General features: G+C 42.6%; 1 protein-coding gene across 1 annotated transcript; it reads left to right on the forward strand.

Moving 5' to 3' along the window:
• Positions 1-11743: 11743 nt before the first annotated feature.
• gtsf1 (gametocyte specific factor 1) lies at positions 11744-17797 on the forward strand (the record flags this gene model as incomplete). Its single annotated transcript, XM_084184040.1, has 7 exons — positions 11744-11840; positions 16221-16327; positions 16463-16589; positions 16688-16771; positions 16972-17035; positions 17152-17222; positions 17374-17797. Coding segments are annotated over 7 exons (552 nt in total). The 3' UTR covers positions 17376-17797.
• Positions 17798-26406: the final 8609 nt, after the last annotated feature.

A 26406-nucleotide genomic window follows, 5' to 3' on the forward strand; every position in this document is an offset into this window, starting at 1 on the left:
TGTGAAGAAGGCGTCAGGGTGCCCAAGAAAGTCCAGCAAGCGCCAGGGCCGTCTCCTAAAGTTTATTCAGCTGCGGGATCGGGGCACCACCAGTGCAGAGCTTGCTCAAGAATGGCAGCAGGCAGGTGTGAGTGCATCTGCACGCACAGTGAGGAAAATACTTTTGGAGGATGGCCTGGTGTCAAGAAGGGCAGCAAATAAACAGGGACAGACTGATATTCTGCAAAAGGTACAGGGATTGGACTGCTGGGGACTGGGGTAAAGTCATTTTCTCTAATGAATCCCCTTTCCGATTGTTTGGGGCATCCGGAAAACACCTTGTCCGGAGAAGACAAGGTGAGCGCTACCATCAGTCCTGTGTCATGCCAACAGTAAAATCCTGAGACAATTCATGTGTGGGGTTGCTTCTCAGCCAAGGGAGTGGGCTCACTCACAATTTTGCCTAAGAACACAGCCATGAATAAAGAATGGTACCAACACATCCTCAGAGAGCAACTTCTCCCAACCATCCAAGAACAGTTTGGTGACGACCAATGCCTTTTCCAGCATGATGGAGCACCTTGCCATAAGGCAAAAGTGATAACTAAGTGACTCGGGGAACAAAACATCGACATTTTGGGTCCATGGCCAGGAAACTCCCCAGACCTTAATCCCATTGAGAACTTGTGGTCAATCCTCAAGAGGCGGGTGGACAAACAAAAACCCATAAATTCTGACAAACTCCAAGCATTGATTATGCAAGAATGGGCTGCCATCAGTCAGGATGTGGCCCAGAAGTTAATTGACAGCATGCCAGGGTGGATTGCAGAGGTCTTGAAAAAGAAGGGTCAATACTGCAAATATTGACTCTTTGCATAAACTTAATGTAATTATCAATAAAAGCCTTTGACACTTATGGAATGCTTGTAATTATACTTCAGTATACCATAGTAACATCTGACAAAAATATCTCATAACACTGAAGCAGCGAACTTTGTGAAGACCAATACTTGTGTCATTATCAATATTTTTGACCACGACTGTATATAAAAAAGTATGTGGACAACCCTTCAAATTAGTTCAGCCACACCCCTTGCTGACAGGTGTATAAAATCGAGCACAAAGCCATGCAATCTCCATAGACAAACATTGGCAATAGAATGGCCTTACTGAAGAGCTCCGTGACTTTCAACGTGGCACCGTTATAGGATGCCACCTTTCCAACAAGTCAGTTCGTAAAATTTCTGCCCTGCTAGAGCTGCCCACCTGGTCAACTGTAAGTGCTGTTATTGTGAAGTGGAAACGTCTAGGAGCAACAACGGCTCAGCCGCAAAGTGGTAGGCCACACAACCTCACAGAATGGGACCGCCGAGTGTTGAAGCACGCAGCGCGTCTGTCCTCGGTTGCAACACTCACTGCCAAGATCCAAACTGCCTCTGGAAGCAATGTCAGCAAAATAACTGTTAGTTGGGAGCTTAATGAAATGGGTTTCCATGGCAGAGCAGCCGCACACAAGCCTAAGATCACCATACGCAATGCCAAGCGTCGGCTGGAGTGGTGTAAAGCTCGCCACCATTGGCCTCTGGAGCAGTGGAAATGCGTTCTCTGGAGTGATGAATCACTATTCACCATCTGGCAGTCCAAAGGACGAATCTGGGTTTGGCGGAGGCCAGGAGAACGCTACCTGCCCCAATGCATAGTGACAACTGTAAAGTTTGGTGAAGGAGGAATAATGGTCTGGGGCTGTTTTTCATGGTTCGGGCTAGGCCACTTAGTTCCAGTGAAGGGAAATCTTAACGCTACAGCATACAATGACATTCTAGACAATTCTGTGCTTCTAACTTTGTGGCAACAGTTTGGGGAAGGCCCTTTCCTGTTTCAGCATGACAATGCCCTCTTGCACAGAGCGAGGTCCATACAGAAATGGCTTGTCGTGATCACATCGAACACCTTTGGGATTAATTGTAACGCCGACTGCGAGCCATGCCTAATCACCCAACATCAGTGCCCGACCTCACCAATGCTCTTGTGGCTGAATGGAAGCAAGTCCCCGCAGCAATGTTCCAACATCTAGTGGAAAGCCTTTCCAGAAGAGTGGAGGCGGTTATCGCAGCAAAGGGGGGACTAACTCCATATTAATGGCCATGATTTTGGAATGAGATGTTCACATACTTTTGGTCATGTAGTGTATATACTCAACCAAAATATAAACGCAACTTGTAAAGTGTTGGTCCAATGTTCCATGAGCTGAAATAAAAGATCCCAGAAATGTTCCACATGCACAAAAAAGCTTATTTCTCTGAAATGTGTTTACATCCCAGTTAGTCAGCATTTCTCCTTTGCCAAGATAATCCATCCACCTGAGGTGTGGCATATCAAGAAGCTGATTAAACAGCATGAGCATTACACACAGTGGGGTAAAGTGCTTAACTAAAAATACTTGAAAGTACTACTTAAGTAGTTTTTTGAGGTATCTGTACTTTACTATATATATTTTTGACTACTTTTACTTCACTACATTCCTAAAGAAAAGTATGTACTTTTTACTTCATACATTTTCCCTGACACCCAAAAGTACTCGTTACATTTTGTATGCTTAGTAGGACAGGAAAATATTCTAATTCACACACTTATCTAGAGAACATCCCTGGTCATCCCTACTGCCTCTGATCTGGCGGACTCACTAAACACATCCGTAAATTAAAAAAACAAGAAAATGGTGCCATCTGGTTTGCTTAATATAAGGAATTTGAAATGATTTATACTTTTACTTTTGATACTTAATTATATTTAAAACCAAATACTTTTAGACTTTTACTCAAGTAGGATTTTACTGGGTGACTTTCACTTTTACTTGAGTCATTTTCTATTAAGGTGTCTTTACTTTTACTCAAGTATGACAATTGGGTACTTTTTCTACCAGGTGCACCTTGTGCTGGGGACAATAAAAGGCCACTCTAGAATGTGCAGTCTTGTCACACAAAGAAAGGTTTGTGGTCATACACACATCCTTAAAAACATAGGTGCTGGGCTAATAAAAAATAGAAAGAATAAGAAGGCCCACACACTGTTAAAGCTCCCAATTCACCGAAATGGATCTTTGTCAGGTCAAACAAACAGAGTGCTCACTTCCCAAAATATACACATTTCACCTCACATGACCATTACGCACATGACAAATGGTGGGTGTGGAAACAATTCAATTCACTTTTGTGCACAATCAATTATAATTAATCACAGAGGTACACATGGTCATAAAGGATTGTATACTGTACAATTTAAAACCTAGGCAACAGTTGTAGTAACTTGACAAGGAATGCCCACACGCATTTCAATATTACTTTCCTTTACTTTCAACCCAAGAAATAAAAGGTGTACAGCCATGTACAAACGGTACAAAAACAGCAAAACGATATAGCCCACTCAACCTGTGTTAGAGTCACATTGTACAGATCTGACTCTGGGTGATGACATCATCAAAGTAGAAAGGTCACGGTCAATGCCAATAATAACCCTACACACATGAATAGTAATCATACTATACTGCAAGTAAGTACAACACATATTCAATATAATTATTTATATAGTGTCCACACTATAACACTTCTCCCCCCTCAATTTAAATCCCCCCTGTAAGGAAAACATAAGGTTAACAAGTAAATCAGTGTTTTCTTTTCTTTACAACACTGTAAAACTTCTGCTGGTGTTACTGTAACTGTAAACAACAACAACAAAAATAAAATAAATGAAAGTCCTTATTTCTTTTCAACTAGGTCTGCTGCTCCAAACAAACACTAACACCACGAGTCTCTCAGTCTCAACTACAGAGTTAGTCTTTCAGGAGGCTTGTGACTACGCTGTGATCGCGCAGTACTCCTGGTGTGCCACGAGACACAGGTAAGGCGTGTCCCAGTGGAGCTGGGTCTGAGGGCACAGGAGCGGGTTGGGTGTTTGTGAGAGAATGTCTATCACCCTCTGCTGGAACCACTGAATGCCCCTGTTCCTCAGATACTGTTTCCTGTGGGGTTTCAACTTGTATACTACCACCCACAGCTGTTCCGTCTGAAAACATGGTCTTGTCTTTGTCATAGCGCAGGCGGAGGTGGTCCACAAAGGAGACTGGACCACTCTGACTCAGAATGATACATGGCAACCAGCGTTGGCTGCTTGTGAAGTTGCGGATGTAGACAGTGTCATTGGGTTTTAACTGTCTCTCCCTCGCGTGGTGGTCATGTCTCTCTTTTTGTTTCTCCTGCTTCCGTTCCACTCGTGCTTTGATGTCCGGACGCAGTAGATCCAGGTGAGCTTTTGGCTTTCTGCCCATCAACATCTCAGCTGGAGCCTGTCCTGTTGTTGTTTGTGGCGTGATGCGGTACTGGAACAAGAACCGAGAGAGCTTAGTTGTGATGGTTCCCCCAGTCATCCTTTTGAGCCCCTCTTTCAGTGTCTGCACAGCCCGCTCCGCTAAGCCGTTTGAGGCCGGGTGAAACGGAGCACTGCGGACATGGCGAATCCCGTTTCGCCGCATGAATTCTTGGAACAAGTCACAGGTAAAGGTTGTTGCGTTGTCGGACACAAGAGTCAGGCAGACCATGGGTTGCAAACACCTGCCGAAGCTTTTCGATGGTTGTGGTCGCTGTGATGTTGCTCATGATGTGAGCCTCCAGCCACTTGGAGTGCGTGTCCACCATGGCAAGGAACATGTGACCCACGAAAGCGTCTGCAAAGTCTATGTGCAGCCTGGACCATGGGCGGTCAGGCCACTCCCACAGATGTGGTGGCGCGGGCGGCACCATCTTCTGGTTGCTCTGGCACTCAGAACATGATTTCACTCTGTTTTCTACGTCCTGATCCATGTTAGGCCACTAGATGTAAGATCTGGCTAAACTTTTCAACCGGGAGGCACCCGGGTGAGCCTCATGGACCTCATCCATGACTTGTGCATGGCCAGGGGGTGGAACAACCACTCTGGACCCCCAGAGTATGCAACCATCCTGCACACTCAGCTCAGTTTTGCGCTTTGCATAAGGTCCTCTATGACAGGAGGCCAACCCTGCATAAGGAATCTTTTCACTTGGGACAGGATAGGATCCCGGTCTGTCCCGTTTGATCTGTTTGGAATTCACAGGTGAGTTTGACAATCTCTCCATTAGGAAAATTGTCTCAGGAGGCACCACAGTTGTGGCAGGCATCTCTGGTAGCAGGAGACGGCTGAGCGTGTCTGCGCTTGCATTGTCCTTCCCCGCTCTATACACTATAGTGTACTGGTAAGCTGACAGTGTGAGGGCCCAGCGCTGTATCCTTGCTGAAGCCATGGGAGCAATGCATCTTGATTCACTGAAAAGGCTCATCAGTGGTTTGTGGTCAGTGCATATGGTGAAATGACGACCGTAGAGGTACTGATGGAAGCGTTTCACTGCAAAGACTATGGCCAGACCTTCCTTGTCTAATTGTTAATAACCTTTCTCAGCACTCGTCAGCGTGCGTGATGCGAATTCAATGGGTTTCTCTGATCCGTCCTCCATCTGATGAGAGAGTACTTTGTCTTGGTCAAAATGAACCAGCAGTTGTGCTGATTGTAGTAGTGCTTTCACTTCCTTGAAAGCTTTCTCTTGTGCTGGCCCCCACTTCCATTTACAGTCTTTGTGGAGCAGCTGATAAAGTGGAGTCAACACTGTTGACAGCTCAGGGAGGAACTTACCATAGTAGTTCACCAAGCCCAGGAACGACCTGAGCTCGGGCACATTCTTGGGGTTTGGAGCATCCTTGATTGCCCTGACTTTGTCCTCCACAGGACACAGACCCTGCGCTGTGATATTGTGACCTAGGTATGTCACACTCTGTGCTTGAAATGTGCACTTGCTACGCTTTAGGCGCAGCTCTGCCTCAGAGAATCTCTTTAACACCTGGTCCAGATGGTGGAGGTGCTCCTCCTCCGTCTCCCCTGTAACCAGGATGTCGTCCAAGTACACTGCTACATGAGGTATTCCCTGCAGCAGATTGTCCATTGTCCTCTGGAAAACGGCTGGGCTGGACGCCACTCCAAAAACCAAGTGGTTGTACCTGAACAAGCCTCTGTGCGTGTTGACTGTGACATACTCTTTTGAGTCCTCGTCCAGGAGGAGCTGTTGGTAGGCGTGACTCATGTCAAGCTTTGAGAACGTCTTGCCTCCTGCAAGCTTTGTGAACAGGTCCTCCACCCGCGGTAGCGGGTAAGCGTCTAGCTTAGAGGCCCTGTTGATGGTGAGTTTGTAGTCCCCACATATACACACGTGCCGTCACTTTTCAGAACGGGAACGATTGGAGCTGCCCAGCGGGAGAACTGAATGGGAGTAATTATGTTTGTTTCCTGCAGCCGCTCCAACTCATCCTCCACTTTCTTTTTCATGGCGTAAGGCACTATCCTGGGCTTGAAAAAGCGAGGCTCGGCCTGAGGATCCACAAACAGCTCAACTGTAGTGCCCTGCAGTGTGCCCAGTTCATCTTTCAAAATCTCAGGGTACTTTTGAATGACATCCTCAGTCACTCTGGTGTGTTTTATCTCCCCCCAGTTCAGTTGTATTTTGTTTAGCCAGTCACGCCCTAGTAAACTAGCCCCATTCCCTTTCACCACCAGGAGCCGTGCTCTCGCTTCCTGGCTGTTGTATGCAATGTCCACCTCTAGAGCCCCCAGCAATGGTATGGTCTCCCCGGTGTACGTACGCAGTCTGATCCCTGCCGGTGTGAGGGCAGAAGCCTGTTTTGAGCCCCACATTTGTTTGTAGGTCTCCTCACTGATGAGAGGCAGAGGCCCCCGTGTCAACCTCCATCCTCATCTGCTTTCCATCTACCTCCACTGTAGCATAGATAGGCTCTGCGCGCGGCTCACTCACATTAAACATGTTGTAGGAACAATGTTCTTCTTCCTCCTCTGTGCTCTCTAGGTGGTGTGCTGCTGACTGCGGCTTCGGTGCTGTGAACTTGCCCTGCCCAGTAAACCCACCCTCTGGCTTGCTCCTAGGACCCCTGCATTTTTTAGCTAAATGTCCCTTTTTGTTGCAATTGTGACAGACAGTATCCTTGTGTTCTTCCACATCTGAAACATTCCACTGCTTTTCCCCTTTTTCCTCCTGCCGCCTCTTTTGTCACCTGATTCACTGCACAACTTCCAGTTGGCCTTTTGAATATGTTTCACATTACTAGCGGCCATCTCCATCCCTTGAGATAGTTCCAATGCTCTCTTGAAAGTCAGTGTGGCTTCCCCCCACAACCGGCGCTGTATGCTGTCCTCATTAATGCCACAGACTAATCTGTCACGGAGCATGTCCTCTAACATAGCCCCAAACTCACAATGTTCAGAGAGTTCACATAATTCAGCAACAAAGTTAACAACAGACTGACCTGTTTTCCGAAAATGGCAGTTAAACTTGAACCTCTGGACAATCACTGAAGGATTTGGATTGTGGTGAGTCTGAACGAGAGCAACTAGATCCCCAAAAGGAATTTCTCCCGGTCTCCGTGGTGTAGCCAAATTCCTCATTAGCGTGTAGGTTTTAGCCCCACACACACTCGAGAATAGAGCGCTGTTTAGCCTCATCTGTAATTCCATTTGCCAAGAAAAAGTGTCCCAACCTTTCCACATATTCCGTCCAGTCCTCGTTCTCTTCCACAAACTCAGTGATAGTCCCAAACATTGCCATTATAACGCCAACTTGTCCTTGATCCTCGTTAGCGATTTTCACTTGCTGCTGATTGTCCCCGTCAGCGTTTCCCTCCAGCGGCGGCTGCTCTCCGTCGCTCATTAAGCTAGCTAGCTAACTGACTACATCCACTGTTTCTTAGCTAGCTAGCACATCGCCCTGTACATGTTGATCAAGTTTTATCCTCGTCGCCAAAAAGATGTAGTAACTTGACAAGGAATGCCCACACGCATTTCAATATTACTTTCTTTTACAGTAAAAAATATTGTTGGAAACTGTTGGAATACCCGCCCATATGACCATTACGTGCCTCTGTGGTGGCCATAGATATAATTCCAGTGACCTATTTCAAAAACAACTTGTGTATCTTGAATAATTTGATATCAATGAGATGGGCACATGTAGTAGTTACAGAATCTAATATATACAGTGGGGGAAAAAAGTATTTAGTCAGCCACCAATTGTGCAAGTTCTCCCACTTAAAAAGATGAGAGAGGCCTGTAATTTTCATCATAGGTACACGTCAACTATGACAGACAAATTGAAGAAAGAAATTCCAGAAAATCACATTGTAGGATTTTTTATGAATTTATTTGCAAATTATGGTGGAAATTAAGTATTTGGTCACCTACAAACAAGCAAGATTTCTGGCTCTCACAGACCTGTAACTTCTTCTTTAAGAGGCTCCTCTGTCCTCCACTCGTTACCTGTATTAATGGCACCTGTTTGAACTTGTTATCAGTATAAAAGACACCTGTCCACAACTTCAAACAGTCACACTCCAAACTCCACTATGGCCAAGACCAAAGAGCTGTCAAAGGACACCAGAAACGAAATTGTAGACCTGCATCAGGCTGGGAAGACTGAATCTGCAATAGGTAAGCAGCTTGGTTTGAAGAAATCAACTGTGGGAGCAATTATTAGGAAATGGAAGACATACAAGACCACTGATAATCTCCCTCGATCTGGGGCTCCATGCAAGATCTCACCCCGTGGGGTCAAAATGATCACAAGAACGGTGAGCAAAAATCCCAGAACCACATGGGGGGACCTAGTGAATGACCTGCAGAGAGCTGGGACCAAAGTAACAAAGCCTACCATCAGTAACACACTACGCCGCCAGGGACTCAAATCCTGCAGTGTCAGACGTGTCCCCCTGCTTAAGTCAGTACATGTCCAGGCCCGTCTGAAGTTTGCTAGAGTGCATTTGGATGATCCAGAAGAGGATTGGGAGAATGTCATATGGTCAGATGAAACCAAAATAGAACTTTTTGGTAAAAACTCAACTCGTCGTGTTTGGAGGACAAAGAATGCTGAGTTGCATCCAAAGAACACCATACCTACTGTGAAGCATGGGGGTGGAAACATCATGCTTTGGGGCTGTTTTTCTGCAAAGGGACCAGGACGACTGATCCGTGTAAAGGAAAGAATGAATGGGGCCATGTATCGTGCGATTTTGTGTGAAAACCTCCTTCCATCAGCAAGGGCATTGAAGATGAAACGTGGCTGGGTCTTTCAGCATGACAATGATCCCAAACACACCGCCCGGGCAACGAAGGAGTGGCTTCATAAGAAGCATTTCAAGGTCCTGGAGTGGCCTAGCCAGTCTCCAGATCTCAACCCCATAGAAAATCTTTGGAGGGAGTTGAAAGTCCGTGTTGCCCAGCGACAGCCCCAAAACATCACTGCTCTAGAGGAGATCTGCATGGAGGAATGGGCCAAAATACCAGCAACAGTGTGTGAAAACCTTGTGAAGACTTACAGAAAACATTTGACCTGTGTCATTGCCAACAAAGGGTATATAACAAAGTATTGAGAAACTTTTGTTATTGACCAAATACTTATTTTCCACCATAATTTGCAAATAAATTCATTAAAAATCCTACAATGTGATTTTCTGGAGAAAAAAATTCTCATTTTGTCTGTCATAGTTGACGTGTACCTATGATGAAAATTACAGGCCTCTCATCTTTTTAAGTGGGAGAACTTGCACAATTGGTGGCTGACTAAATACTTTTTTCCCCCACTGTATGTATGAAATGACCAAGTAGGAACCTGGAAGGCAAGACAAATCAAAGTGACATATTCATGTAAGAAATGGTCTGATATCAAACTCTTGGTTCAGACCTTTAGGAGACATGGTGCACAAACGGTGAATCCAATACAATTCTCTTCTCAATAATATCGTTTTGTCACAGAACACAATGCCACAGATGTCTCAAGTTTTGAGTGAGTGTGCAATTGGCATAGACTGCAGGAATGTCCACCAGAGCTGTTGCCAGAGAATGTAATGTTAATTTCTGTACTATAAGCCACCTCCAATGTCATTTTAGAGAATTTGTCAGTACGTCCAACCGGCCTCACAACCGCAGACCACGTGTAACCACACCAGCCCAGGACCTCCACATCCGGCTTCTTCACCTGCAGGATCGTCTGAGACCAGCCACACGGACAACTGTGGGTTTGCACAACCTGACAAACTGTCAGAAACCGTCTCAGGGAAGCTCGACTGCGTGCTCGTTGTCCTCACCAGGTTCTTGACCTGACTGCAGTTTGGCGTCGTAACCGACTTCAGTGGGAAAATGCTCACATTCGATGGCTACTGGCACATTGGAGAAGTGTTCTCTTCACGGATGAATCCCGGTTTCAACTGTACCGGGCAGACAGCGTGTATGGCGTCGTGTGGGCGAGCGTTTTGCTGATGTCAACATTGTGACCAGAGTGCTCCTTGGTGGCGGTGGGGTTATGGTATGGGCAGGCATAAGCTATGGACAACGAACACAATTGCATTTTATCGATGGCAATTTGAATGCCTAGAGATACCATGATGAGATCCTGAGGCCCATTGTCATGCCATTCATCACCTCATGTTTCATAATGATAACGCACAGCTCCATGTCGCAAGGATCTGTACACAATTCCTGGAAGCTGAAAATGTCCCAGTTCTTCCATGGCCTGCAGTCTCACCAGAGCATGTTTGGGATGCTCTGTATCGACGTGCACGACCGCCTTTTCCAGTTCCTGCAAATATTCAACAACTTTGCACAGCCATTTAAGAGGAGTGGTTCAACATTCCACAGGCCACAAACAACACAGCCTGATCAGCTCTATGTGAAGGAGATGTGTTGTGTACTAACTGTAAGTCGCTCTGGATAAGAGCGTCTGCTAAATGACTAAAATGTAAATGTAAAATGTTGTGATGCAGGAGGCACATGGTGGTCACACCAGGTACTGACTGGTTTTCTGATCCATGCCCCTATCTTTTGCATATCTGTATTCCCAGTCTTGTGAAATCCATAGATTAAGGCCTAATTTATTTATTTCAATTGACTGATTTCCTTATATGAACTGTAACTCAGTAAAATCTTTTAAATTGTTGCATGCTGCGTTCATATTTTTATTCATTGTATATGCGCTGAGCATCACTCAGCGCATATACAATGAAACAAAATAGAAAGGCAACATGCAACAATTTAAAAGATTTTAATGAGTTACAGTTCATGTAAGGAAATCAGTCAATGTGAAATCAGTCATCGTTGAGGCAACGTGATTGACAGCCAATGACATGGCTGATTGACATTCTAGGACCTACCCACTTGGGATCAAACCATTTTCTTGTGGTATTTAAAAATTCTAATCCGTTTCCACTCCAACTATCTACACGCGCTCTTCCAATTTCAGTGAACTAAGAAGGTGAGAATATTTGAAAACATTTACCTTTGCTAAATCTGAGTATTTTTTAAAGACGTTGCTTTGTTTACTTTTAAAAAATCAGTTTATTGCCAAGAGAAAGGCAAAGTTTACTGGAGCTAGCATTATTATGCAGAATCATTATTCAACGTTCCTAGCTAGCGAGCTACCCATGCCACATGCTATTAGCTAGTATCAGGAAAAAATTTGCAAATTGGAAACTCATTGTAGCCAGCTGTTGAAAACATGATCATGGTGGTAACATTGTGAGTTACCTAACGTTAACTGAAATATAATTTAAGTCTTCAGGTGCGACGAGCTTGTTGAGTAAATTAGCTAGGTACGGTAAGTAGAAGCCTGCCTTCAGCAACCACCAGGCCACACTTCGAGGAAAGATGTCTACCATCAGATTTGGATCAACTTGTAGTCCTTCGAAGACTACTCGATCTGAGACATTGCCACGATGGAATGATGAGGAGGGGGAAATGGCTGGTAAGAGTAAACTATACATTGCCATTTGTATTTCAATCAATTACAATTTTTATTGGATCCAGATCCTCCCTTGATTGGAGGCTGCTAGGGACTTCTCATACTGTGATTCACTGTACTCTGTCTGCAATGCTCTAATTGTCCTGCACGGATGTGATCAACTGACAGACCCATGGGGCGGCGCACAATTGGCCCAGCGTCGTCCAGGGTCGGGGAGGGAATGGCTGGCAGGGATGTAGCTCAGTTGGTAGAGCATGGCGTTTGCAACGCCAGGGTTGTGGGTTCGATTCCCACGGGGGGCCAGTATGAAAAATAAAATAAAAATAAAATAATAATACTTTTAAAAAATAATGTATGCACTCACTAACTGTAAGTCGCTCTGGATAAGAGCGTCTGCTAAATGACTAAAATGTAAATGTAAATGTTGATTACTGCACTAGCACCAAAGATTTGTATAACTAAAACAAGATAGACCACAGCTTGTCGTTTCCAATGGGAACAAATTAATCATAGTGGGCAGAACAAGAACGCTAGCAATATCCTATTGGCGCGTTCTAGTATGTGTCAACATATTTCCGTTAGGGAACGCCTACTCTGAAGTGCGCGTGTGCAATAACTCAATTCGCATTTGCACTCGTAAACAGCGTGATTTTTGAAAACTTTTGAAAGGGTCTACAAAACTTAGTCCACTCTGTTCTTAACATATTATAGTTTTGGGGACAGAAAACATATTGAGATTGAAATGTTTAATCAATGAGAAAATTTGCAGAATGTCGCCCAAAAAAACATATCGTTCCATCTTCTCCCAGTGGGCTTAATCTAGTGGAAACGCCAACCGGCTGCTTTACATTTATACATCCAGTGAAATGTCTCGTTGTTCTATCTGTGCTAGCACTACTGTGTTTGTAATCTTCAATGTTGCTGGAATTAGCTAATGTATGCTACAGGAAGGCAACAGGCCTAGGCCTAACTATCCCTTTTTGATTGGATCCATTTGGGCAGAGTGCGAATTACACCATGACATTTGGGGGGTCACTAATTATTAATTTAATGAATTACCATTTTAATGTGGCAAGAACACAACCAGTCATGATATTTTCATCTGATTGTCAAACAAATCACTTCAAAAAGTAGGCTACCTGTGTTTGTCCACTCCAACATAATTCCATTATCCAAACTGCTTGTAAAGCTAGCCTACTTGCGACATTTGATGAATGGAAATAGACATCTGTTACGAAACACCAAAAAGTGTGCCCAATGACATTCATCAATTGTCATTGATTAGGCCTACATTAATTTGTGTCTTGCTGACAAATTTACCTTAATGTAGCCTGAAAAGTTGTCCAAAATTCATGAGTTAATGCTTGGAGTCTTCACAGATCGTGACATAACACTACCTTTCTTTCCTTACATTTATGACAGTGTTGTCATTATTAAGCATTTAACAATTTACTTGAACATTGAACTTAAACCCTGTATGAATCATGGATCTTGGAGATCTCTGAGAAATGCACTGTAAGCGTAACTATGCCTATGTAACATTTAATTATGTTTCACTGTGAAAACAGTTCTCATGGGCACACAAATCCAAAATAATGTAGGCATATACCATTGCAAAATCGAATGCTTCTAACTGAACTTTAACCTCATCTAACTGAAAGAGTCACATTATAGGCCTACTGTCCTTAATGTATACTTGTCCGTAACGTATACATGTTGGATGGATTGGCTGTGCATTGGTGTCTACTAGCCCCGTGTAGCTCAGTTGGTAGAGCATGGCGCTTGCAATGCCAGGGTTGTGGGTTCGTTTCCCACGGGGGGCCAGTATGAACAAAAAAAATAAAAAATGTATGCACTCACTAATCTGGATAAGAGTGTCTGCTAAATGACTAAAATGTAACTGTAGGCTAGCTGTCTAGTCATATTGTTGACCATCATAAGGGATCATGGCTTTCACCTGTATTCACCTGGGCCTAGATTCACCAAACTTTCTTAACTGCCATTTTTCCTTAACTATAGACTTAAGAAGAAAGTTAAGCAAAGTTGCTATTCCTCAAAGGTTCTTGGAAATTTTATTGCGCTATTTTTGTTTCTCCTTAAGAAAACTTTATTTTCAAGGATATAATTTCATTGGTAATGTTCTTAATTCCAAGGTAACTAAACCCTTATCTTAAACTCAGGGCAGTGAGAGAAAAAGCTAATGAAAGCAATTGAACATGTTTAATTCACACATACTTCATCTGAAAGTTTCAGTATTTATTATTTTCTAAAACATGTTCTTGGGTTTAAAATAATCAATACTGAAACTTTCAGATGAAGTATGTGTGAATTAAACAATTCAATTGATTTCATGAGCTTTTTCTCTCACTGCCCTGAGTTTAAGACCATGGTTTAGTTACCTTGGAATTAAGAACCTGAAAAACAAAGCAATGAGTGCTCTAAACCACTGACTGACAAAAGCAAACAATTTCAAATCAAATTTTATTTGCCACATGCGCCAAATACAACAGGTGTAGACATTACTGTGAAATGCTTACTTACAGCCCTTAACCAACCATGCATTTATTTTTAATAAAAAAGTAGAAGTAAAATAACAGTAGGGAGGCTATATACAGGGGGGTACCGGTGCAGAGTCAATGTGCGGGGGCACCGGCTAGTTGAGGTAATATGTACATGTGGGTAGAGTTAAAGTGACTATGCATAAATAATTAACAGAGTAGCAGCAGCGTAAAAATATTGGGTGGGGGGGCAGTGCAAGTAGTCCGGGTAGCCATGATTAGCTGTTCAGGAGTCTTATGGCTTGGGGGTAGAAGCTGTTGAGAAACCTTTTGGACCTAGACTTGGCGCTCCGGTACCGCTTGCCGTGCAGTAGCAGAGAGAACAGTCTGACTAGGGTGGCTGGAGTCTTTGACAATTTTGAGGGCCTTCCTCTGACACCGCCTGGTATAGAGCTCCTGGATGGCAGGAAGCTTGGCCCCAGTGATGTACTGGGCCGTACGCACTACCCTCTGTAGTGCCTTGCGGTCGGAGGGAATACTTGGAACAGATTTCTTAAATTAAAATCACTTGGCACTGATTTCCTGGTGTTTTTAAAGTATTTTATGTCCAACAATGAAGAGGAAAAAGGTGTGTGTACAGTTGAAGTCGGAAGTCTATGGGGACAAAGACCGTACTTTTTTGAGAAATGTCCTCTGGTCTGATGAAACAAAAATAGAACTGTTTGGCCATAATGACCATCGTTATGTTTGAAGGAAAAAGGGGGACGCTTGCAAGCCGAAAAACACCATCCCAACCGTGAAGCACAGGGGTGGCAGCATCATGCTGTGGGGGTGCTTTGCTGCAGGAGGGACTGGTGCACTTCACAAAATAGATGATATCATGAGGAAGGAAAATGTTGTGGATATATTGAAGCAACATCTCAAGACATCAGTCAGGAAGTTAAAGCTTGGTCGCAAATGGGTCTTCCAAATGGACAATGACCCCAAGCATACTTCCAAAGTTGTGGCAAAATGGCTTAAGGACAACACAGTCAAGGTATTGGAGTGGCCATCACAAAGCCAAAGCCCTGACCTCAATCCTATAGAACATTTGTGGGCAGAACTGAAAAGGCGTGTGCGAGCAAGGAGGCCTACAAACCTGACTCAGTTACACCAGCTCTGTCAGGATGAATGGGCCAAAATTCACCCAACTTATTGTGGGAAGCTTGTGGAAGGCTTCCCAAAACGTTTGACCCAAGTTAAACAATTTAAAGGCAATGCTACCAAATACTAATTGAGTATATGTGAACTTCTGACCCACTGGGAATGTGATGAAAGAAATAAAAGCTGAAATAAATCATTCTCTCTACTATTATTCTGACATTTCACATTCTTAAAAGAAAGTGGTGATCCTAACTGACCTAAGACAGGGAATTTTTACTAGGATTAAATGTCAGGAATTGTGAAACTGAGTTTAAATGTATTTGGCTAAGGTGTATGTAAACTTCCGACTTCAACTGTGTGTGTGATTTCTATTTTTTGTATAATTGTTTTGCTCGACTTGGGGGGCCAAATAAAACCACCCAGTTGGGGAACCCTGGTTTAAACCATGACAGAGAGGTGAGGGTGTTCGTTTCATTTGGAAACTTGTTTTTACCACTGTGAGAAATGTTCACCACTAATTTAAATAAATAATAGTGGTTAAATTAGCAGTTTGACTTTTGTTGCATTTAGGGGAGATAACATATCATTCAGGGGGGCTGCACCCGTAATTCGCACCCTGCATTTGGGTAAACCAGTGACACCTTGCCTACATTAGAATGAGCTAAAAGTAGGCCAACTAAATCATTTCCTTGATGTTAACTTGGCTCCATTGCATTAGTCTCTCTCTCTCTATTGTCAATAGATCCAGAAGATGCCTGTGATCCAAATAAACTCCTTCAGTGTCCATACGACAAGAACCATCAGATCCGTGCCTGCCGCTTTCCATACCATCTGATCAAGTGCAGCAAGGTTAGTAGCTATCGGAAGGAATGTTGAAGGCGCAATATGACATTGTGGTCCATGACATCTCAAATGTTGCTAATATAGTCAGTTAGTACATGGAGAAAACAAGTTATTCTGCTGTCCTCTTGTCCTTTACTGTAGAACCACCCTAAACTGGCCAGTGAATTAAAAACGTGCCCTTTCAACGCCCGCCACCTGATGCCCAAGCATGAGCTTTCACACCACATTGCTAACTGTGTTGACAGAATATCTGTGAATGCAGAAGACTGTGAGCTCTTTTTGTTTTACCCTTTCTGTATTTTCATTATTCAATGATAAGCCTATTTGCACCCTGTAGTGAGTCTAACCAGGTTATGTGGTTTCCAGTGGGCAGCGCTGAGGTGCAGACCAAATGGCAGGTACCTGTTAGCACGTGGACAAACACCAACTGTGATGAGGACTGGGATAAAGGTACTATCTCACGAGCTGCTGATTATGCTTGTATACTCAAAGCAAGGTTGCCATGTATGCATTTATTTGTTTAGTAACTTCTGCACACTTCGGTGACTCTGAGGCAATGAATGCAACTTTTCAGATATTTTTATGCTGGAGATTTTCCCTCGATTTCCATCGGCATCATTTTATTAAAATGCAGCTTTTTCTTTTTGCAGAGGCTGATATTTCTTCAGTGCCTTTCGTATGGGGAGTGTCCACAAACCTGATCAGTCAGAACAGGTCAGCTGACCACACAACGTTGGCAGAGGAGTTCATTGCTTCTAAATATGATAGCTGAAACAAGGCTGGTTAATATTTTCAAATGTAGTTTTAAGTGTAGTCTTTGTTCTTTTTAGGCCTGAGCCATGCACTACAAACAATCTTACTCCTGGACTTCGAGCTCCAAGAACTCTGCCCTGGAAAATGTGTAAGTAATGTTTGATGTCATAGTATTCAGTATTTCTTATGGTTTGGAGCCACGCTGTCTTTTCTTGCTGTACTGTCTCACTTAAAAGCTTGTGGCCAGGTGTTCACTTGTCCCTCTTAGGCTCATTGTATTTCTCATTCCTTTTGTTCAGGACTGACAATAAGGGCAGAATGTTGAAGTCAAGAGGCTATCTTGCAGTTAAGGTTTATATCATAGATGCATGCTTTATTATCTCACTTTTACTTGACTATGGGCACATTTGAGAAATCCCATTGACTATTTTGTTTGACTATAAATGCATGCTTTGTAACTTAACCTTAGACATGGTGATTGGGGTTTGTGTGTTCCCCTCCTTTGTTATTAAAAGGCTTTTTGCAAAAGTGTTTCCCTATACTAACTCTGTATGTAGGCTGTTAATGTACTGTATGTTCCTGATGCCCTACTGCAGAGATGAATATATTCTCACTGTATTGCACATATTAGATACAGTGGGGGAAAAAAGTATTTAGTCAGCCACCAATTGTGCAAGTTCTCCCACTTAAAAAGATGAGAGAGGCCTGTAATTTTCATCATAGGTACACGTCAACTATGACAGACAAATTGAGAAAAAAAATCCAGAAAATCACATTGTAGGATTTTTTATGAATTTATTTGTAAATTATGGTGGAAAATAAGTATTTGGTCAATAACAAAAGTTTCTCAATACTTTGTTATATACCCTTTGTTGGCAATGACACAGGTCAAACGTTTTCTGTAAGTCTTCACAAGGTTTTCACACACTGTTGCTGGTATTTTGGCCCATTCCTCCATGCAGATCTCCTCTAGAGCAGTGATGTTTTGGGGCTGTCGCTGGGCAACACAGACTTTCAACTCCCTCCAAAGATTTTCTATGGGGTTGAGATCTGGAGACTGGCTAGGCCTCTCCAGGACCTTGAAATGCTTCTTACGAAGCCACTCCTTCGTTGCCCGGGCGGTGTGTTTGGGATCATTGTCATGCTGAAAGACCCAGCCACGTTTCATCTTCAATGCCCTTGCTGATGGAAGGAGGTTTTCACTCAAAATCTCACGATACATGGCCCCATTCATTCTTTCCTTTACACGGATCAGTCGTCCTGGTCCCTTTGCAGAAAAACAGCCCCAAAGCATGATGTTTCCACCCCCATGCTTCACAGTAGGTATGGTGTTCTTTGGATGCAACTCAGCATTCTTTGTCCTCCAAACACGACGAGTTGAGTTTTTACCAAAAAGTTCTATTTTGGTTTCATCTGACCATATGACATTCTCCCAATCCTCTTCTGGATCATCCAAATGCACTCTAGCAAACTTCAGACAGGCCTGGACATGTACTGGCTTAAGCAGGGGGACACGTCTGGCACTGCAGGATTTGAGTCCCTGGCGGCGTAGTGTGTTACTGATGGTAGGCTTTGTTACTTTGGTCCCAGCTCTCTGCAGGTCATTCACTAGGTCCCCCCGTGTGGTTCTGGGATTTTTGCTCACCGTTCTTGTGATCATTTTGACCCCACGGGGTGAGATCTTGCGTGGAGCCCCAGATCGAGGGAGATTATCAGTGGTCTTGTATGTCTTCCATTTCCTAATAATTGCTCCCACAGTTGATTTCTTCAAACCAAGCTGCTTATCTATTGCAGATTCAGTCTTCCCAGCCTGGTGCAGGTCTACAATTTTGTTTCTGGTGTCCTTTGACAGCTCTTTGATCTTGGCCATAGTGGAGTTTGGAGTGTGACTGTTTGAGGTTGTGGACAGGTGTCTTTTATACTGATAACAAGTTCAAACAGGTGCCATTAATATAGGTAACGAGTGGAGGACAGAGGAGCAGAGTTACAGGTCTGTGAGAGGCAGAAATCTTGCTTGTTTGTAGGTGACCAAATACTTATTTTCCACCATAATTTGCAAATAAATTCATTACAAAAACACCTCAATTTGTCTGTCATAGTTGACGTGTACCTATGATGAAAATTACAGGCCTCTCATCTTTTTAAGTGGGAGAACTTGCACAATTGGTGGCTGACTAAATACTTTTTTTCCCCACTGTATCTTCAAGATGCTCATTATGCTGACTGTAAAGTTGATTTAGCCTCATAATGGATCTTGCTTGGCCAGTTTGATGTGTATTATTGGATTTTGGCCTGTAATTATTTTATTTTTTAAGTGAGGTAGAGTAATGTTCTATCCTCATGAAGGTTTAAATGTCTACCAATTTGCATGTTGTGCACCAGAGAACTGAAGGGGTGAAAATTGATTGGGCATTTAAGCAGATTGGACTAGACTTGGACTGGGTGTACTCTTCGTATAAAGGCTAGCTACTGCAAGCATCTTCAATATCAATTGAGTGTGTAGTGTGTATCAGACCCACAGGTCTGCCCTCCCAGACACAGCTCAGCTGGCTCATTTAACCCACTGTGGCAATTGAGTACACCAGCTCTGAGCTAGTGGGTTCACTCGCAACAGACTTGCTGCAATGATGGCTTTTGTCTGCCCCGTGTGCTAGCCTATATTTTTCATGTTTGTCTTTGGTGGAAAATCATCTAAGTCGTTTTTTCTTCTGTGTATCAAGCATGGTTGTCATGGGCCGCAATATTCTTTTAACATGGTTCAGTCTTGTGCTTTTTGTGGCTGCTTCCTCAAAATGTAATTAAAAAGGTGCAATGCTGGTAATGTTGTCTAATTTGCATTTTACAGCAAATCTGTAGCTGTGTGTAGCTAAAGCTCAGGATATCAAGTCCCCCCCCCAAAAAAAGTGACTAGGATTTTTGCAATGTGTGTACACACATTTTACTATGGTTTGCCCGTCTGTCATAACTGGATATTTTTGCTGTGTTGCTGTCAATCACCTTTTTAGTGGACTGAACAAAATGAAAGCGATTGGGGGGTGGGTGGAAGCTATCGCTTCCTAGTCATAACACATGACTAGAGTCCCGGGACGGTCTGCTCTTGTTGTGATGGGAAGCTATTGCAGCGGTTTTCACTGATGAGCTCAATGTTGACGCTCCCGGACTCTGTCAGATAGTTGACCTGGAAATATAGGGGACGAGTTCCTCTGGCAGTATGATCCTAAAGACACTAGCCTAATAGTTCTGTCAGAGCAACTAAATAGGCATGATCAAATCACTAAAGATTAGGCTAATGGTCTGATGTTGCAGTTCATTAGACAGGAAATAATTCTCATAACCAGGTTTCCATCCAATCTTTTTATGCGCGTTAAGTATATGTTGGATAGAAAATGTCACGAAAGGCCTTATGGAAACAGCAAATTTGTTGGTAAACCTTCCAAATGTCGACAACTAAATACGCTAGACAAGGTGGGATCTTTTTGTGTCTGTAAAATTAATTATGCGCAAACATTAATATAATAACCATCGTATCAAAGTGAACTTGGAGTCACGCGATGACGTGTGGTCCTCCCACTAGGACTGGGGAAAGCATTCCGTTTATTAGGCTACAGATGAAGTAAGTTATGAACTTCACAAAGTAGTGCAAGGTGATGAGCTTGATGCTCCTTTCCAATAACTATCTAGGGTCTTATTATTCTGACATGATGATCAATACTTGGCTGCCATTTTGACAAATAAAAAGAATCTCGCTCTTTTGTCCATAATCTCATCATTTAGGCTATAGGCCTATCTGCACTGTAGTCTATCTGCGAGCTGTTGGCTGGAGTGTGCGTGCCAATACCAGAGTGGGCACATTCGCTATATAATGCAAAACATTTTTTGTGACAACCGTCAGTAGCGTTGAAAATGCAATGGAACCACATTTAACTTTTTATTTTTTTATATATTCAGTACATGGGAATTTAACCGCAAAAGGTATTTTTATGTGCACTATGTCATCATGCAGCCTTTATCCGCAACAAGTCAATTTGATGGAAACATCTCTGGTGGGAAAATGCATATTGTTTTTATTCGCATGAAAATCTGTCGCAAATTGGATGGAAACCTAGCTAGTGTCTATTATACTGTTATCTTTGTGATTTGGTATCTATATGACTCAAATCATCAATAGACTGGAAATTACTGTTTATCTGCTGAAAATAAATGTATTGTGTAATGTATAGGCTAGATCCTTTCCATGATCAGAGGCTGCAAGAGTGCATTGCTGTGGGTTAGCCTTAGCACACCTCTCACAGTCCTTTTGAGCCTATTATCACCAGGGCCCAGTTTTTCTAAAGTTATCCCCATTGAAGTCCATGATTTGTCCATTCTATTTGTATAGGTGAAGTCCAGATAACTTTTGAAAAACTGGGCCCAACTGATCTCTTGTTAAAACCTCTACTGGATCGTTGTCACGAAATCAGGATAGTTGTTGCTCAGTATGCGATAATGTGACTAGAATGACGACGTAAACAACAGCCAACTTTCTGGGACATATAAAGTTGAAGTCGGAAGTTTACATACACTTAGGTTGAAGTCATTAAAACTCGTTTTTCAACCACTCCACACATTTCTTGTTAACGAACTATAGTTTTGGCAAGTCGATTAGGACATTGACTTTGTGCATGACACAAGTAATTTTTCCAACAATTATTTACAGACAGATTATTTCACTTATAATTCACTGTATCACAATTCCAGTGGGTCAGAAGTTTACATACACTAAGTTGACTATGCCTTTAAACAGCTCGGAAAATTCCAGCAAATTATGTCATGGCTTTAGATGCTTCTGATAGGCTAATTGACATAATTTGAGTCAATTGGAGGTGTACCTGTGGATGTATTTCAAGGCATACCTTCAAACACAGTGCCTCTTTGCTTGACATCATGGGGAAATCAGTCAAGACCTCAGAAAATTAATTGTAGACCTCCACAAGTCTGGTTCATCCTTGGGAGCAGTATCCAAACGCCTGAAGGTACCACGTTCATCTGTACAAACAATAGTACGCAAGTATAAACACCATGGGACCATGCAGCCGTCATACCGCTCAGGAAGGAGACGTATTCTGTCTCCTAGAGAAGAACGTACTTTGGTGCGAAAAGTGCAAATCAATCCCAGAACAACAGCAAAGGACCTTGTGAAGATGCTGGAGGGAACAGGTACAAAAGTATCTATATCCACCGTAAAACAAGTCCTATATCGACATAACCTGAAAGGCCGCTCGGCCCATGGGGACAAAGATCGTACTTTTTAGAAAAATGTCTTCTGGTCTGATGAAACAAAAAAATGAACTGTTTGGCCATAATGACCATCGTTATGTTTGGAGGAAAAAGGGGGTTGCTTGCAAGCCGAAGAACACCATCCCAACCATGAAGCAGGGGGGGGGGGGGGATGGAAAAGAGGAAGGAAAAGTATGTGGATATATTGAAGCAACATCTCAAGACATCAGTCAGGAAGTTAAAGCTTGGTTGCAAATGGGTCTTCGAAATGGACAATGACCCGAAGCATACTTCCAAAGTTGTGGCAAAATGGCTTAAGGACAACAAAGTCAAGGTATTGGAGTGGCCATCACAAAGCCCTGACCTCAATCCAATGGAAAATATGTAGGCAGAACTGAAAAAGCATGTGCGAGCAAGGAGGCCTACAAACCTGACTCAGTTACACCAGCTCTGTCAGGAGGAATGGGCCAAAATTCACCCAACTTATTGTGGGAAGCTTGTGGAAGGCTTCCCAAAACGTTTGACCCAAGTTAAACAATTTAAAGGCAATGCTACCAAATACTAATTGAGTGTATGTAAACTTCTGACCCACTGGGAATGTGATGAAAGACCTAAAAGCTTAAATAAATCATTCTCTCTATTATTATTCTGACATTTCACATTCTTAAAATAAAGTGGTGATCCTAACTGACCTAAGACAGGGAATTTTTACTAGGATTAAATGTCAGGAATTGTGAAAAACTGAGTTTAAATGTATTTGGCTAAGGTGTATGTAAACTTCCGACTTCAACTATACATGCCTTATATGGGCAGAAAGCTTAAATTATTGTTAATCTAACTGCGGTGTCCAATTTACAGTAGCAATTACAGCTAAAAAATACCATGCTATTGTTTGAGGATAGTGCACAACAACAAAACACTTATCACGGCAACTGGTTTGATACATTCACCTCTGAAGGTAAATAATGTACTTACATTCTGTAATCTTGCTCTGATTTGTCATCCTGAGGGTCCCAGAGATAAAATGTAGCGTAGTTTTGTTTGATAAAATCCATTTTTATATCCTAACACGGTCCATGTTGTATACAGCATTTCTCATTAATTCCGACTCTTTCAACTTGCAACAACACAATCTATGTAAACCTTGTTTTACCCAGTCAAGTTCGGTGTCTGTGCAATCTTCAGACACTCTAGAAGTCAACCTAACTTTGCTTCATCATTCTACATTATGTATTGGCTACACAACACCTTATTTTTTTTGCCCACGAAGGACAGACCTTATTAAGCACCAATGAGACAGGCGGTGTTCACTTGATTGACTGCATCTTGGTCCAATGACCACCTATCGTTTTGAAACATAGCTAGCTAGATCGCAAATGAGCTGGGCTTTACATGAGTATGTGGGCTTTACATGAGTATGTGATGGTCCTTTTGTATGAGTAAAAGCCATTGTGCTAAGCCCGCGCGCAACGAGATTCATTCTCCATTGAACATCGAGAGGATGAAGAGGAGTTTGCATTACGTACAGCTCGATTTAGTTCTACAAAGTTTTCTGCAAATTTAGGAAGTACAATATGGCTACTAACACTGGAAAAGCTAAATTGAAGTCCAAGTATACAGACTTGGATGAGATTGTTGCAGAAATCGACCGGGAAAGTGACACCGAACAAGTAGATGAGGACTCTGTTAGTGAACACAGTTTTGACTCAAACGTAGAATAAATGTTTTTTTTATTTTTTACTTTAGACTGATAAGTAAAATACGTTTTTCTATATAATATATAGACCTGAGGTATACAATATATGATATGCCTATTGATCCAAATATTTCTTTATAGTGATTGTGTTCCCCATACTCTATATAATGTGTATATATATTTATAGATATGTGTTGTGTATTGATGTAGTGCTCACCCCCTGCTAAAATAAAGGTTAAATAAAATAAGTAATAGTAAACATGGGTTCTAACTATTTCAAAAACAAAAAAAACATCCTCAATAGTGGTAGAGTAACATGGCCTGTGGGAACCCACATTTAAGTCCTCCATCCCCCACTCATTCAAATGTAGGAACTGGGTTCTACAGTTTGACCCCACTGCTGTCTATGGCTCCACACCCACCCACCCGGCCATCTAGATGTGTGAAGGTTAATGTCTTTGTGTAGGGAAGCTAATGATCCATCATGTATGACATTCCTGGGAGTGTGTAAACATATATTTTTTTAATTACCTTAGCATTTTGTATGTTCTCATTTTACATTTTAGTCATTTAGCAGACGCTCTTACTTAGTGAGTGCATACATAATTTTTTTATTTTTCATACTGTCCCCCCGTGGGAATCGAACCCACAACCCTGGCGTTGCAAAAGCCATGCTCTACCAACTGAGCTACATCCCTGCCGGCCATTCCCTCCCCTACCCTGGACGACGCTGGGCCAATTGTGCGCCGCCCCATGGGTCTCCCGATCGCGGCCGGCTACGACAGAGCCTGGATTCGAACCAGGATCTCTAGTGGCACAGCTAGCACTGCGATGCAGTGCCTTAGACCACGCTGTTCTCAATTGCAACCAGCCCTGTATGGCCTTTCCTTTGTATTTCAAAGGTGATGCGTTTTCTATTTTTTGTTTCGTTGCATGTTTTTTGGTTTGTTTTATATTTTTACCAGATCTAATGTGTAATTCTCCTACATTATTTTAACATTTCCACAAACTACAAAGTGTTTCATATGAAATAGTATCAAGAATATGCCTATCATTGCTTCAGGTCCTGAGCTACAGGCAGTTAGATTTGGGTATGTCATTTTAGGCGGAAATTGAGAGGACGTGTCCGATCCTTAATTAAGCCATCAATATGCGCTAAATTCACCCGCGCAGCTGTTCTCAATTGCAACCATTAATGGTCACCTCATTACCGTTCCCTATAAACTGAGGTGCGTTTTTGAACAGACGGGTACGTTTGCTCCGTTTGGCGGGTGTGTGGCTTGAAGCTATGAGTGACGTATTTTAAAAGGGCAACGGCCAATGCTGACAGCCCTCCCCATTTTTGAACTGGTCGTTCAGAACCGCTCCGTTTAATTGAACGTTGCGGTACGATTTTTCGTACGAATGCAGCCCTGATGTTGGTGTTACCCAAAGACTTAGTTAAACGACACATCTTTTATCTGTCCCGCATGGGCAGCGCCATTGAGGCCATTTCCATAGACTGATTAGCTGACAACATCACGAACGATGCGAGCACTTGAAATGGGGCAGAAGTCTGTGTTTTGTGATTCTGGATGGCCAGGTAGCAACAATGACAAGAAGCTACCATTTGGGGAATCATATCATGAGGTTCGTTTCTGCTTGTTGTATCTTGTTATTGAAACCATGTCTTGTTTTGACTGATGTGGCTAATTTGCTAGCTAGCTAACCAACAACTGTAACAATGTATTTGTGACAAGTGCTCATTGTGCACATTTTTGTTTTCAATAAACATTGGAGACAAAATATAGTTTACATGTTGTCATCAATCTAAGCCAACCCTGTTTGTTTTGCCCCATAGTTGCAAACGTGTTGGTTTTGTTGCTAAACAACCAACCTGTCTATTTTGAATTAGTTCTACTACTTCTGTGGTGGTAAACAAATTGAAAGGGTGTGTACTGCCACCTAGAGTTTGTTGTTTGAACAGGTATAAAGCCAAGGTTGGCGATTTACTGCCAAAGATGGTGGATAAGAGCTTATTCTCATTGCAGAGAGTTGAAGCAGAGGTATCGGGACGAAATGTCAATTTACATACAGTGAGGGGAAAATAGTATTTGATCCCCTGCTGATTTTGTACGTTTGCCCACTGACTAAGACATGATCAGTCTATAATTTTAATGGTAGGTTTATTTGAACAGTGAGAGACAGAATAACAACAACAAAATCCAGAAAAACGCATGTCAAAAATGTTATAAATTGATTAGCATTTTAATGAGGGAAATAAGTATTTGACCCCTCTGCAAAACATGACTTAGTACTTGGTGGCAAAACCCTTGTTGGCAATCACAGAGGTCAGACGTTTCTTGTAGTTGGTATAGAGATATTTTATAAGGCAAATGTT

This window comes from Coregonus lavaretus, assembly GCF_964263955.1.
Source record: "Coregonus lavaretus genome assembly, chromosome: 20".
In the NCBI taxonomy this organism is placed as follows: domain Eukaryota; kingdom Metazoa; phylum Chordata; class Actinopteri; order Salmoniformes; family Salmonidae; genus Coregonus; species Coregonus lavaretus.